Genomic DNA, 15760 nt, shown 5'->3' on the forward strand with positions numbered 1-15760 from the left:
TTCCATTTTGGGTCAGATACTGCCTCAGAATACCTGGTAGGAACATGCACAGAAGAGAGAGTAGACACAAAAGAACAATAACGAGGAGACAAATGTGAGTAAGACACAAAATCAGCAATGGGGTGTCTGATAGTACAAGAACGAGTAGACTTACGAAGGATAATAGGAAGATCCAAGTCAGAGGAACTGATAGGATTACCTTGAGTTTCTGAGACAGGTTGATTCGAGTCCAATTGGTTGCTGTCATGAGTTAGAGGGCCCTTCTTCTTTCTGTTGTAGGTGATTCTGATATCTCTTTGCAGCCTGTTGGAGTCTTCAGTAATATTTGCAACATCACTAGTAGTAGTTGGTACAATGGGAGCCTCACTAGATTCACCCGGGATACCACAACTAGGTGGATTAGGAGGAGAAGATGGAAGGCCTGAGGTAGAGAGAGGCACAAAGAATGGGGGAACAGAAGAATCCTCTTACATCCCACTAGTCTCCCCCTGAAGAGGATTCTGGGAAGAATGAAAATAGGATTGAGACTCAAAGAATACCACATCCTTTGTGACATATTTTTTCTTGGTGACTGGATCATAACACTTGTATCCCTTCTGAGTAGGGGAGTACCCCAAAAAGATTCCCTTTGTAGCCCTAGGATCCAATTTGGTCTTCTTCGGATCCTTGACATGTATAAAGCATACACAACCAAAGACTCTCGGTGAAAGAGAAAAGTCAGGAAGGTGAGGGCAAAGAACAGAGAAAGGAGTTTTCATCCCCAATACCTTGGATGGCATTCGATTTATCAGATATGATGCAGTAAAGATTGCTTGAGACCAATAGTTTTTTGGAACTTTGTGCTGAAATAGTAAGGCTCGAGCAGTCTCCAATAAGTGCCTATTCTTGCGTTCAGCAACCCCATTCTGTTGGGGGGTACTAGCACAAGATGACTGATGAATCATTCCAGCATCCTCCATAAACAGATTCAAGGACCTTTCAAAGTATTCTGCAGCATTATCTGACCTGAATTGTTTGATCTTCGTGCCAAATTGTGTTTCAATCATTTTGCAAAATGTCATGGTTACCCGCGGTACTTCTTCTCGTGCTTTTAATAAGTAGATCCATGTGCATCGAGAATAGAGATCAATAAAACTGATAAAGTATCAAAAGCCATAAACAAAAATAATGGGAGAGGGGCCCCAAACATTAAAGTGGACTAAGTCAAAAGGAGCTTGAATGTCATTACTCGAAGTTGGATAAACAGTTCTACATTGCTTTGATAGTTGACAGACTTCACAAACTAACTCTTGACTTGAAACACCTTTGAATAATTTTGGAAACAACACTTCCAATGATGAAAACGGTAAATGACCTAGCCTAGCATGCCACAGATGTAACCTAGCTATTGACTCCACATTGGACTGACTACTAGTAGCAGATGTTTGTAAGGCCGAACTGATGTCTGCATCAAGGTAGTAGAGACCTCCACACTCATGACCGCTCCCAATCGTTCTCTTCGTCAATCTGTCCTGAAAGACACAATGAGTAGGAAAATAGGTTATGCTACAATTCAAATTTTTGGTAAGCTTTGAAACAGATAAGAGATTTGAAGAAAGATTGGGAACATGCAAGACAGATTTGAGTGAGAGGTCCTTGCTTAGGTCAACCACTCCTTTCCCAAAGATGGTAGAGAGAGAACCATCAGCAACCCTCATTTTATCTTGGCCAAACATTAAATGATAGGAAGAAAATAGAGAAGACATGTGTGTCATGTAGTCAGTTGCACCAGAATCAATAATCCAAGAGGCAGGATCAATAGTACTAGATGCACTAAAGGTAGAGACAATACCTGATCTGGCAAGGGAGGAGGATGGAAGAGAATTGGTCCTTAGACGGCTAGGGCCCGGCTAAGTACCTCTACCTCATCGGCAGTAAAACCCAAGGACCCGGTTCTAGGGGAATTAGTGGTATGTCCTATGGAAGAGGAAGTAACTGTGGATGAGTGTTTTGAACCATCATCACTTTGACCCGTAGCCAGATTCACACTTGCAGATTGACCCTTCTGATGCTTCTTATCTTTCCTCAATGCAGCTGGCTTCAGATGCGGATGGAGAACCCAACAGGTCTCTTTCACATGCCTCTCCCCTCCACAGTGGGTGCACTTCAGATGTCTCTTGTCAGAGTGCCTGTTTCCCCTTTGATTTGTAGAGATTAGGGCTGAATGTTCCACAGACTGTTCAGCTAGTTTAGTTTGAGTATCAACCTGCATCTTTTTTCTTCTCACCTCTTCATTCCTCACAAGGTAGTAAACATGATGTAAGTCTGGCATTTCATCCCTTCCTAGAATTTGGGACCTTATGCTCTCATATATAGGATCTAGGCCAGCTAGAAACTTAAATGCTCTACCCTCTTCAACTTGTTTGTCATGCTTTTCCTTGTCTCTGGCATTCTCCCAATCAATAATAAGGTGGTGATCTAATTCTTCCCATAGTCCTTCTAGTGTAGCAAAATATGTTGCAACACTCATATCTCCTTGCCTCAAGGCAGCAATGTCTTGATTCAGTCTGTAAATTCTGGCATTATTCTTTTTTTGCCCATAGGTTTTAGAAACTTTTTCCCATATCTTGGCAGCTGTGGAGAAATGTTGAACAGTCCTAGCTACTCTTGGAGTCATTGAGGCAAGTAGCCAGGACATAACTGTAGCATTCTCCTTGCGCCAAGTTGCATATTCAGCACTCCCCACTTCGGGTTCCTTTTTCTGCCCGTCCAAGTAACCAGTGAGTTCCCGGGATGTGATGAAAAGCATGGCTGAGACAGACCATTCTCTGAAGTTGTACTCATCCAATAACACACTTGTGATCTGTAGGCTATGCAGATTTGGATTCTCCAAATTAGGAGATCTCCCACAAGCCCTAACATCTCTAGAAGACACTTCCCTGGATATGGAAGACATCTTCTCTTACTCGTAAATGTCAAGACTGTAAACACAATATATAGTGAACTGTTTCACACTTACGGAACTTGCTGCACTGTAAACTCAGTCCTGAGAACCCGACACAGAGCTGAAACACCGAGTACTGCACTGCACACTGTGCCCTAATTACTGCTGTCACAGATTATAATCTGTTGTGCTACCTTCTGCTGTGTTCTAATCACTGCTGCCGCAGCCTGCAACTTGCTGTGTTGGCTTCTACTGTGTGCTAAGAACTGCTATCGCAGGTTATAACCTCACCCACGAACAATTCTAGGACTGCTGAGATTAGTCCTTCCGCCTAGATCTGTTGTACATAGATCTATCTTAGCCGAATGGCTACAGTCTGCTGTACTGCGTCTATTAGGGCATCAGCCTCTGGGTCTAACTCCCCTTGGGCCCTACAACCAAGGGAAACCCTAGATGTAGGTCCAGCTGTGTTCTACGACCAACCCTAGGGTTTCTTTGCAGCAACCAAAAGAAAAAGAAGTGAAAGAGTTAACTGCGAGTAGAAGAAGAGGTGGCTGCTGTAACCAGTCGAAAGATTAGCGCTTTGATACCATGTTTGCTGAAATAGAGCTATCGAATGAGAGGAGAAGAAGAAGAAGAAGATATGAGATGGGCGGCAGAAGTGTTCTCAGCCAACCCTAATCTATTATATATAAGAACATTACATAATGTTACATAAATAGACCAGAATGCCCCTGATTAGTGATGGGACACCTAGTCAAAATAAACACTAAATAAGATTAGGCCTAGTAACTAAGGCCCAATAACTAATGACTTAAGACCCAACAAAGATAAAATACAAATTAAGACAGCCAAACCAACAATAGCCATTGGACTGAACCACTTCTTGAGGTGGAAGAATTTGTTATTGTTCTCCATGACCAGCCTCTAAGAATATTATCCATGGAAAAAGGCTCAAAAAGCTTAGTTGTCTTCACCTAGTGCTCCTGATGAGCTCCTCATTAGTTCTCTTTTTTGTCATTAAACACCCTATTATTCCATTCCCTCTAAACAATCCAAGCAATTGTTGCCCGAATGAATCTCCATAACAGTCTTTTTTCCTTGGAAATGTGAGGAAAGAGGATTTGAGATCCTTCCAAGTTTGCAGGGGGATTCCACATACAACGAAACAGAGAGAGAATGCATTCCCAAAATGCTAGCCACAAAAGGACAGAAGATTAGTACATGGTAAGAGGCTTATCCACTTGCATTGCATAGAGAGAAAATGTGTGGCGAAAGGCACCAGTTAGGTCTTTTCTTTTTTAGATGGTCAAAGGTGTTGGTTTTTGACTGAAATGCCTCCCAACAGAAGGCCCTAATTTTTGGTGGCATAGGTCTACACCAACAATCTTTTAATGGAAGGTCTGCAAAGTAGAAATAGGGGAGCTGAGGGCTTTAAAAGAATGAAGCACAAGAAAAGATACCCAAGATATCAGCATTGCGATATTTTTTTCAAAGAGAAAATAAAAATTTTATTATCCCTCTTGGAAGTGTCCAGAAAAATCCCATCTAAGGAGCTCAATAGAGATGCTGCTAAAAGTTGCCTCCTGATGCAGGAGCTGAAGAGTCAAAATTGGAATTTTATGTATTTATGTATTCTTGGACAATCGGGGGTATTTTTGTCATTTTTCAATTTTCTGTGGGGGGTCCAATGATAGGGTCTATTTTGTCTAGTTATAGTTTGTTTATGTATAAAATTTCAGAATCATTGCATAAGTAGGATTAGAGTAGGGTTTTTTGGCTATTTTGTAATTGTAATATGAAAAGAGTTGGGTTTGGAACCACCTTTAAGGGGAGGTAACACCTCGTGCCTCCTCTTAGGGTGCTTCATGCTTGTAATATTTATATCTCTATTTAATAAAATACCACTCATTCATAAAAAAAAAGTAGGATTAGAGTTATTGAGTCTTCTTTGAAATGAATGGATATGACAGCTTAGTTTGAGTCCTAGGATTATTGAGTCTAATAGTTTGACTCCTAAGACTATTATGAGTTTAACAGTTTGACTCCTAGGATTATTATGAGTTTTGAGTCTATAAATATGTATGGATGGACGTTTTACACAAAGAGCAATGAAGTTTATTGAGTTTTCTTCAGCTTATGCTAGCTATGGTGAGTGATTCCCATGCCCCAGAGTGATTCTAGGCATAAATGATACTTATGAAGTTGCCCTGTAAACCATAAGAGTCAAAACTACATGATTGAACGAGTTCAAGGAAAATTTTAACTCAGAGAAAATGCAAATGATTCTAATAGATTAACCAAATATCTATTACACAAAACAAAAAACTAATAGTTAACTTCATGCTTGAAAAGAATATCAAGTTGGCTCAAAGTGGTAATCATGTCCATTTAGTGGGCAATAACATTGCTACTCCACATATCTACAATACTGTCAGCAATTTATGTTACAGTACTATTTCTTGTAGTCAACATAGTGCTGATAGTGTTTATGGAGGGAGTATGTCGGTTCTAGCAAAATTTCATGTCGGTACCCATGGAAATAAATCATGGAAATATTAGGACATTTATGGGCATTTTAAACTGTGGTTATTTAAGGATGCCATTATTGTTATGCTAATAGGTCAATATCCCCAAAAATATGTTCTTGTGATATAATGAACCATTTCAGAATAATTTACCATCTACATTTGTGGGGTCAGGGCATTTGGCTATTCAAGTGAGGACGTCCAGATGGTTATTGAAACCATGGCTGCACAGGGGAAGGAACCTACCTTTTGCATGGGGGATGATATACCACTAGCTGCACTCTCTCAAAAGCCACACATGCTTTTTGACTATTTCAAGCAACGTTTTGCACAGGTTTGCTTAAACACTTTGTCATATCTGAATGTTTCCTTGAAATGATCCAATATGCTTATTTTTAGTTTTAATGAGAATATTATTTATGTGCTTCTTTTGGATATACTGCCATTCAGTTTAGAAGTCCATTTTATATATTTTGGAATCAACATTATAGCTGTGTTTTCCATGTTGTTATGGGGGTCCCTGGGACAAGATGATATGGTAGCTTGGTGATATATAGAATCGTGGCATTGTAATTTAATTTACTCTTGTTGCTTAAGAAATAAAAGTTAGGAATAGGCATTGGGTGACCTGTTCCAACATTCCCTTTTATGTTCTACTCTCTCTCCCAAATCTCTTCTTCCTTCATTTAACTTGTTTCACTAGCAAGTTGGTGTTAGAGCAGTGGTGTACCTGCAAGAGGGTTTAAAGATCAATTGAACTTGGATGCTGATACCATCATGGCATCCAGATGATGTAGCTCTTGTATGGACATATGGACCTGATAAAGATGGCTTCTACAGTTTGATAAAGGATTTTTTTTTAGGTTTATAGGTTTTATGGAAGGTTTTAAAAAGCGACCTGGAAACAGAACCGCTATGGCCACTGGTTCATGGGTCAGCGGTTTGACCGTCTGGGTCAAATGGTTCAGACGGTTTGATTAGATCAGGGCAAATATTTGTGGTTGTCTTTCTTTTATGAGAAGAGAGGCTTAGACAGAGGTTGTTATCGGCTGAGAAAGAAGAAAGAAAGAAAGAAAAGGAAAGAAAGAAAGAAAAAAGGAAGGAAAGAATGGAAAAGAAAGGAAAGGATGGAGAGGAGGGAGAGGAGGATGAGCAGGAGGATCCGGCGTTCACCGGTGGTGGTGACAGTGACGGCGACGGAGATGGCAGCGACAATAAAAACGCAGCAGCAAGTTGACGTCCATTCTCTCTCTTGTCTCAGATCTCTCATATCTGAGATCTGAGATCCCTCCGCTCCCATCATTTTTCTGGCCTCTCTCTCTCTCTGGGATCTCGATCTTTGAATTCTGGTATGAGAGTCCCTCTCCATCCTTCAACCTCATTTTTGTTATTAAACGGTGAACCACTATCTAGGTCAAATGGGTTGACGGTTCGACCGCCTGGGTTAGCGGTTCTTTGACCAAATCAACGATTTTTGGCCCAGGAACGGGTCAAGGGTATATGGAACCGGTTGCCTGGACAGTTTCCGGGCTGAATGGTTCGACCGTCCAGGCAAATAAATATATTTATATATATATTGATATTTATATATAAATATAAAGACATATTTATATATATTTATGATTCTTTTTCAGGTCTATTAGAAAGTTACTAAATCTGTAGTTAATTCTTTCTTGTTGTAAAACTGACCAGAACATCATAATTAGAAATGCTAACAACTCCTGTTTTAAGAATATCAAGCTAAACTCAAAAATAAAACCAGGGCATCAAAACAGAAAGTTCTTTATCTCCAAAACTATTAAACCAAAATTATTGAAATTCAAACTGTTTATACAAAAGGGATAGAAGACCCCACTAGTGGGGTTCACTTGGTGAAATGATTATTTTGACTGTTGATCAACTGTGTACTTGGACCAGCAACTGTTATCTGCTTCATGAAGGCTTTCTACAGTTCCATTAGTCTAGTGAAGCCAAAATTTGATGTTCAACACCATATGTCCTTTAATATATCCAAAATTCAATGAAATCCTGTATATGGATAGTTATAAGCACTTGACTTTCTGCCCAGAATTTCTCTCTTCTTTTCTTCTTTTGACTTTTTATTATGCGCCTTTTGGCTTTTGGGTTAACTACAAAATTTATGGATAAATACTTAAGAAACAAGAGGTTTTGAAATAAGTAGGACTAAAACAGAATATATGACATGTAAATTTCATAACAACAACAACAACAGCAATAATAACAACAGCAGAAATAATAGTAATAGTAATAACAACAAAAACAACAACAACAACAGCAATAATAACAACAACAGAAATAATAGTAATAGTAATAGTAATAACTACAAAAACAACAACAACAACTATAATGATGATGGTGATGGGAGTGCGAATTAGGCTAGATTTGGGATTGGAGACCGAGAGAAAATTGAGGAAGATGTCATCCATAGAATTAGAGCAGGATGGGCAAAGTAGTGGGGTGCATCTAGAGTCTTATGTGATTGGAGAGTACCACTCAGGTTAAAAGGAAATTCTATAAAACAGTTGTAAGTTGTAACACTAGAAATGCTATATGGAGCAGAGTGTTGGGCAGTCAAGAAAGATGTCTAAAGATGAGTGTGGCATAGATGCATATGCTGAGATGGATAAGTTGAAAAACTAGAAAGGGTAGGGTAAGAAATGAAGTCTTTTGAGGGGACCTAGGAGTAGCTCCAATAGGTGATAAAATGAGAGAAAAGTAGACTAAAATGGTTTCGTCATGTGTATTGAAGACCATCTACAGCATCTGTAAGAAGAAGCAATATGTTGCAAGTTGAAGGGGCTAGAATGGCTAGGGGCAGACGAAAGAGGACATGGGTTGTAGTAAGAAATGATTTAAGTTCTAATAATTTAACAATGGTATGGTAATAAACAGAATGGAATGAAAAAACAGGATTCATGTAGCTGACCCCATGTAGTTGGGATCAAGCTTAGGTGATGATTACACAACAATAGACGGAATGGCATTGTCCTAGAACTACTATTGGAAAACATTCATTTGCTCGTCACTTTGCATGGAAGTAAATACCATAAGGTGATAAAATGAGAGAAAAGTAGACTAAAATGGTTTCGTCATGTGTATTGAAGACCATCTACAGCATCTGTAAGAAGAAGCAATATGTTGCAAGTTGAAGGGGCTAGAATGGCTAGGGGCAGACGAAAGAGGACATGGGTTGTAGTAAGAAATGATTTAAGTTCTAATAATTTAACAATGGTATGGTAATAAACAGAATGGAATGAAAAAACAGGATTCATGTAGCTGACCCCATGTAGTTGGGATCAAGCTTAGGTGATGATTACACAACAATAGACGGAATGCAACAATAGGTGATGATTACAGCATCTGTAAGAAGAAGCAATATGTTGCAAGTTGAAGGGGCTAGAATGGCTAGGGGCAGACGAAAGAGGACATGGGTTGTAGTAAGAAATGATTTAAGTTCTAATAATTTAACAATGGTATGGTAATAAACAGAATGGAATGAAAAAACAGGATTCATGTAGCTGACCCCATGTAGTTGGGATCAAGCTTAGGTGATGATTACACAACAATAGACGGAATGCCATTGTCCTAGAACTACTATTGGAAAACATTCATTTGCCCGTCACTTTGCATGTAAGTAAATACCATAAAATAGTGTTTTTTGGAAATAATTTGTTTTGCTTAATTTTACTTGAAACCAAACAGAGTTTGTGTACATCCTTAGTTGGTACTTGCTGTTATTAATCCCCACTTTCCCCAAAGGTTCCTTGATCCTCATAATTATGTGGAATCGTGATCATTGAAATAGCACTCTTAGATACTTAGTTTTTGAAAGCTTATACCCTGTTGGTGTTTTATTATGTAAGCAAGTTGTTAGTGTTCGGTCTGCCTGTTAGACTGATAACAGTCAAGGAAGAGAGAGAGAAGAGAGGAGAGAAAGAGAGAAAGGAGAAGAGCAGAAGAGAAACAAGGAGAAAAGATTCTGGTTCAAATGAGAGAAAAAAACTCACTCTCTCATTCGGCCAGATGTATTTTATATTACTAAAATAATGTGGAAAAGTCACATATGCCCCTACTTAAGTTAGGGACATCAAATCTAACATAAACTTACACATCAGCACCTAAACACAAGCACAAAGACAAAACTACCCCTACATACTCGACACTAACACTCCCCCCCAAGCTAGAATATATCATATAATCCCAGCTTGTTACATATGTAGTTCATTCTCCCCCGACTCAACCCTTTAGTAAACAAATCTGCCCACTGGTTCCCTGTGTTGACATATGTAGTGTCTATCACTCTACTTAGCACCTTCTCCATAACAAAGTGATAGTCAACCTCTATGTGTTTGGTCCTCTCATGAAACACCGGATTAGAGGAAATGTGAACTGCAACCTGATTGTCACAGTAAAGCTTCATTGGAGTATCAACAATGTATCCCATCTCCTGTAGAAGGTTCCTTAGCCACACTAATTCACAAGTAGTATATGCCATAGCTCTATATTCTGCCTTTGCACTGCTTCTTGCTTTTCCATGTCACCAGATTACCCCCAAGAAAAGTGCAATAGCCTGTGGTAGATCTCCTATCAGATACATAACCGGCCCAATCAACATTAGTATATCCTTCTATTTCAAGTTTTCCACCACTTCTGTATATCAAACTGCGACCAGGAGCCTCTTTTAAATACCTCACAATCCTTATAACCACATCCTAATGTGGAACCAGAGGTTTCTGCATGAACTGACTTACCACACTAACTGCGAATGAAATGTCTGGCCGAGTGATGGTTAGGTAGTTCAGTTGACCTACCAGCCGTTGGTATCTGCCAGGGTCTTCCAACACTACACCCATATCACTGCTCAGCTTAGTGTTTGTTTCCATAGGAGTTTCAACTGGTTTAGCACCTAACAAACCTGTTTCTTCAAGCAAATCAAGAGCATATTTCCTCTGACACAAGTTAATACCATGCTTGGACCTTCCTACTTCTATCCCCAAGAAATACTTCAATTTATCAAGGTCCTTTGTTTGAAAATGATCCTGCAGAAAGATCTTAAACCTGTCAATGCCCATTTTATCATTCCCGGTAATGACAATATCATCTACATACACCACTAATAGGATCTTCCCTACCTGAGAGTCATGACTGAAGACGGAATGGTAAACTTGGCACTGTTTCATACCAAACCTCCTTACTACCTCACTAAATCTGCCAAACCATGCTCGGGGAGACTGTTTAAGCCCATAAATGGCCCTTCAGTAGCCGGCACACCTTACCATCCTCCCCCTGAGCAACAAACCCCGGTGGTTGCTCCATATTGATCTCCTCGAGCAGATCACCATGCAAGAAGGCATTCTTGATATCAAGCTAATAGAGGGGCCAATCATACATCCCAGCAAGAGAAATCACAACACAGACTGAACCAATCTTAGCAACCGGGGTGAAAATCTCTGTGTAATCAATACCATAGGTTTGGGAATACCCTTTGGCAACCAATCTAGCTTTCAGCCGCTCTACACTACCATCAAGTAAGTACTTAACCGTATAAACCCACTTACAACCAACAACCAACAACCTGCTTACCAGGAGGAAGAGTGGTGAGTTCCCATGTATGATTATGAGCCAGAGCTGAGAGTTCTTCTTCCATCGCACGACACCATCCTAGAGAGGCAAGGGCTTCCTGGACATCCTCAGGTATAACAACAGAGGATAACAAAGAGATAAACTGGCGATGGGAAGTGGAAAGGTGAGTCAGTGAAACATAATTAGAAATAGGATGAAGAGTACTACTACACGTGATGGATCTATGGTCGTTCAACAGGTGGTGGCACCAGAGGCAAAGACTTGGTCACTGCAGGAACAAAAGGAACAGAGTCCACAACTGGAAGAGGAAGGGGAGGAGGTGATGAGGAGAAAGAAACATCACCGGACCCCAAGAAGAATGGAGTAGACTCAAAGAAAGTAACATCAACACATACAAAGGAACATCGAGAGCTAGGGTGATAACACTTATACCCTTTCTGAGTCCGGGAATAGCCAAGGAAGATGCACTTAATAGACCGTGCATCTAACTTGTCCATTCCTGGCCGCAGATTATGAACAAAACAAACACATCCAAAAACTCGAGGAGAGAGAGGAAACAAAGACAAGGTAGGAAACAATGTGGTGAATGGGGAATGACCATCAAGGATAGACGTGGGCATCTGGTTAACCAAGAAGCAGGAAGTAAGCACTACATCACTCCAAAAGGATTTGGGAACATTCATGTGATGCATGAGGGATCGAGTTGTTTCCAAGAGGTGACGATTCTTTCAATCAGCCACCCCGTTTTGTTGTGGGGTGTAGGTACATGAAGTCTGATGGATAATGCCATGTTGGTCTAGGTAGTTCTGAAATGATGAAGAGAGATATTCACGACCATTATCAGAACGGAAAATTTTAATGTGAACACCAAATTGGTTGCGAATCTCAACATAAAACTTTTGGAAAATGGTAAACAATTCACTTCTTTCTTTCATTAAACAGAGCCACGTCATCCTTGAATAATCATCAACAAAAATGACAAAATATTTATATCCATTGTATGACATCACTTTATAAGGACCCCAAACATCTTAATGAACCAAAGAAAAATGACTCAATACACGATTATCAACTCTAGGACTAAAGGGAACACGATGATGTTTCCCCAACTGACACAACTCAGAATCCAAAACAGAAAGATGACTCAATGAAGGAACCGAAGACTTCAAAACTTTCCGTGAAGGATGACCAAATCGACATTGCCACTGGAGAGGAGAGGCAGACGATTGGAGAGCTGTTGACGTACTTCCACCACCATCAACCAATCTTCATCCCCGTCTTGAGATCCTAAAAAACACATGAAGAGGGGTAAAAGGTAATGGAGCAATTAAGAGACTTGGTCAACTTACTAATAGACATAAGATTAAAAGGAAATTTAGGGACATACAAAACTGAGGATAGGGATACAGGGTCTAGGTCAACATTACCAACACCACAAATGGAGGATGTGGAACCATTAGCAAAGGTAACAGATTGTGATGTTGAGCAATGAGAGAGGGAAGAAAACACACCTGGAGTTCCAATCATGTGATCGGAGGCTCCAGAATCAATAATCCAGGGATGGGGTGTGGATGCCAGACAAGCCATACCTGAGTGTGCGAGAGTGGCCGTGTTCTGCTGAGATGTGGCCTGTACTAACCTCTCATCACGGGGAATATTCATCATCTCCTTCCCAGCAACATCTGTGGATGTAGGAGGTACCTGATTGGCTAAATGGCTCTCCTATCTGAGGTTATTGTCACTAGTCATGGCATGATTGGCCCAAGTTGAAGGTGGACCATGCAAGTCATAGCAATAATTGATGGTATGTCCATCCCGACCACAGTGTGTACACCTCCTTGGAGCCGAACTACGTCCTCTACTGCGGGCTCCCCCTAAATCTCGACCTCTAGTACGATCACCACCACGGTTATATGTAGGTCTACTACCACCACTCCGGCTATATGCCGGTTCACTACTACCACTACGGCTAGACTGAGCTCCCCGAGCTCCACCACTAACGCCACGGCCTCTGGATACTGCTAGGGCTGATCTATCGGAAATATTAGGGTTCTCGGTAGATCCAATGGAAATCCTCCTGAGTCGAGCAAACACCTCTTCTAAGGAAGGGAGAGTTGACCCTCCTAGTATTTGAGCCTGCACTAGTTCATATTCAGATTTCAGCCCCACCAGAAACCGAGTCACATAAGTGAGGGGGTGATAAACATTCAATTCATTACGAATGTTTCTCATACTAGCATAGTACTCCTCAAGACTCTGATTACCCTGTTGTAGATTAAGGTATTCTTGGTACAACTGATATACTCTGGTTGTGTTGTCTTGACCCGAATACAGCTTCTTAGCATGGTCCCACACTTGTTTGGCAGTATCAAGGAACATGAAATTTACACTAATCTTGGGTTCCATACTATTCGATAACCATGTGATGATCTGTGCATTTGCCTGCTCCCAATCATCATACTCAAGAGAATCGGTGGAAGGTTTTTCATCCCTTATGTGCTTCACCTTCTTCTTTGCCTTAAGTAAGACTTCTACAGATTTGGCCCAAGGTACATAGTTTTCTCCATTCAGCTTAATGGAGGTCATTTGAACATTCAGGTAATCAGTAGGGACCATCACACTAGTCTTGCTATCACTGTTGTCTCCCATTGCTAAATTCTGATATTGCTGAATTCGGCAAACTGCACACTAGATCACACTACACCCTGATTTCAGCACTTACTACTGCTGTAAATTGCACTCTTTACACCACAAACCCAACTCCGCGACTGCCTGAAACTTCCCAACACTGTTTGAGGAACACCCCCCCTTCGAATCACACTGAAGGGTGCACAAACCCTAGCACGCTACAATCTGAAATCCCACCATACAGTCTGAAATAGACTTCTCATTTGATTCACACCAAAAAAAAATGCAAAAAACCTCTTACCTGATCACTGAAAATCAGACCACACAAGACACCCACTGCACCACACGAATCAGCCCTCTTCTCTTCATCGATTAGGGGAGGGCTTCTTAGAAACTGCAGCAACCGACCACAAAAGCCACAACTGGAGGCATAGAAACCTCCAAGGGAAGAGGGCGATCACTCCTTTTCAGCCCTGTCCCTTATCTCTAGCTGATGGTGAAGAAAATAAGAGAAAACTCTAGGCTGGGTGCGCAGATAACCGAATTCTGGGCAGATCCGATTTGCTCAGTTTAGCTCTGATACCATGTTAGTGTTCGGTCTGCCTGTTAGACTGATAACAGTCAAGGAAGAGAGAGAGAAGAGAGAAGGAGAGAAAGAGAGAAAGGAGAAGAGCAGAAGAGAAACAAGGAGAAAAGATTCTGGTTCGAATGAGAGAAAAAATTCACTCTCCCATTCGGCCAGATGTATTTTATATTACTAAAATAATGTGGAAAAGTCACATATGCCCCTACTTAAGTTAGGGACATTAAATCTAACAAAAACTTACACATCAGCACCTAAACACAAGCACAAAGACAAAATTACCCCTACATACTCGACACTAACACAAGTCAATCATCCTGTCTCCATTTTGGTCCTATTGAAAATTCTGGTTTATATTCCCCTCTTTCATTAGAGAGAGAATCCAGAAGAAATAAACAAATAGATAACATTTTTACGTATGGCAATGAGTCCCATCCTGTTGTGGCTGTAGGCCTTTGTTCTAACATTTATTTCATGTGGGGAGCCATTATCAGCCAAGTTCATGACAATGCTTGTAGATAACTGTTATTCTTACATGGAATTAAGATTTATTAAAATTTATAAATTAATATTGTATATGGAGCCATAATCAGCCAAGTTTAATGAATGGGTTGTAGATGGACTCTCCTAATGGGATCAGAAAGTGCATCCCTTAAATAAATGTAGTTCTTGTCTTTATTTAGATTAGTTTAGGACCTGCTGCCTATTTAAGTGGGCTCTCTTAATTAAATTATCTTAAATTGCTCTTATTTGAATGGCTCAAAAGAAGTTTTTTTAAGCTGTATTTTTTTTGAAGAAAGGTAAAGTATAATCTATTAACTCAAAAGTATATGATCCTCTGTACAACGAGTTGCTGTACAAGTATATGCCAAAACAGGACATCCAAGTATAATGTAATTTTTTTTAATCTTTAATTAGGGCTTGGGAGTGGCTTAATAGCCTGCTTCTGATCCAAAAAAACCAGATTCATAATTTTGAGGCTTCAGAAAAGGCCATTAGCCAATGTTGGTCCCAGCTATCTAGGGTCTTGGGAGTGTAGAATGGATACAATCCTAAGCCTTTTTTTGGCACAAAGTGGTTGCTGTCAGAACTTTGAGGCTTCAACAACAGACTAATTATAGTATTATAACTGTACAAATTATAGCAACCAAGGTAAATGGTAATCCCATTATTGAAAGTAGAAGTAGGATGTATACATGTGTCCAGTGAGGTGGTTTAAGTACCAAACCATCCTCATAATAAAAAGACACAAATACCCTTGACTTTTAACACCTGTATAAGCAATGGTGAGAGTGGATCTCTAATCTTTCTTGAAGGTGTATGGTTGGCATCACTCAGGAACTAAAAGTCTGGAAGTTTACTAGCACATAAATTTTATATAAAATTTCATCTTTATTATTTGAGATTTCTAAATCTTAAATTGTAGGAGTTAGCATAAACTCTAAATAGAAACATACAGGTTTCTCCTTACGCTAAATCTAGCTTGAGGTTGTT

General features: G+C 40.1%; 1 protein-coding gene across 1 annotated transcript in view; it reads left to right on the top strand.

Annotated features, from left to right (window-relative positions):
* Positions 1-15760, top strand: part of LOC104611350 (ferredoxin-dependent glutamate synthase, chloroplastic) — a 109541-nt gene that overhangs the window by 55917 nt on the left and 37864 nt on the right. The window contains exon 10 of the mRNA XM_010278368.3: positions 5626-5785. Coding sequence (XP_010276670.1) covers positions 5626-5785 — 160 coding nt within the window. The remainder of the gene's footprint in view (positions 1-5625; positions 5786-15760) is intronic.

This window comes from Nelumbo nucifera, chromosome 7 (genome assembly GCF_055504915.1).
Source record: "Nelumbo nucifera cultivar China Antique chromosome 7, China Antique-T2T, whole genome shotgun sequence".
Taxonomy (NCBI): domain Eukaryota; kingdom Viridiplantae; phylum Streptophyta; class Magnoliopsida; order Proteales; family Nelumbonaceae; genus Nelumbo; species Nelumbo nucifera.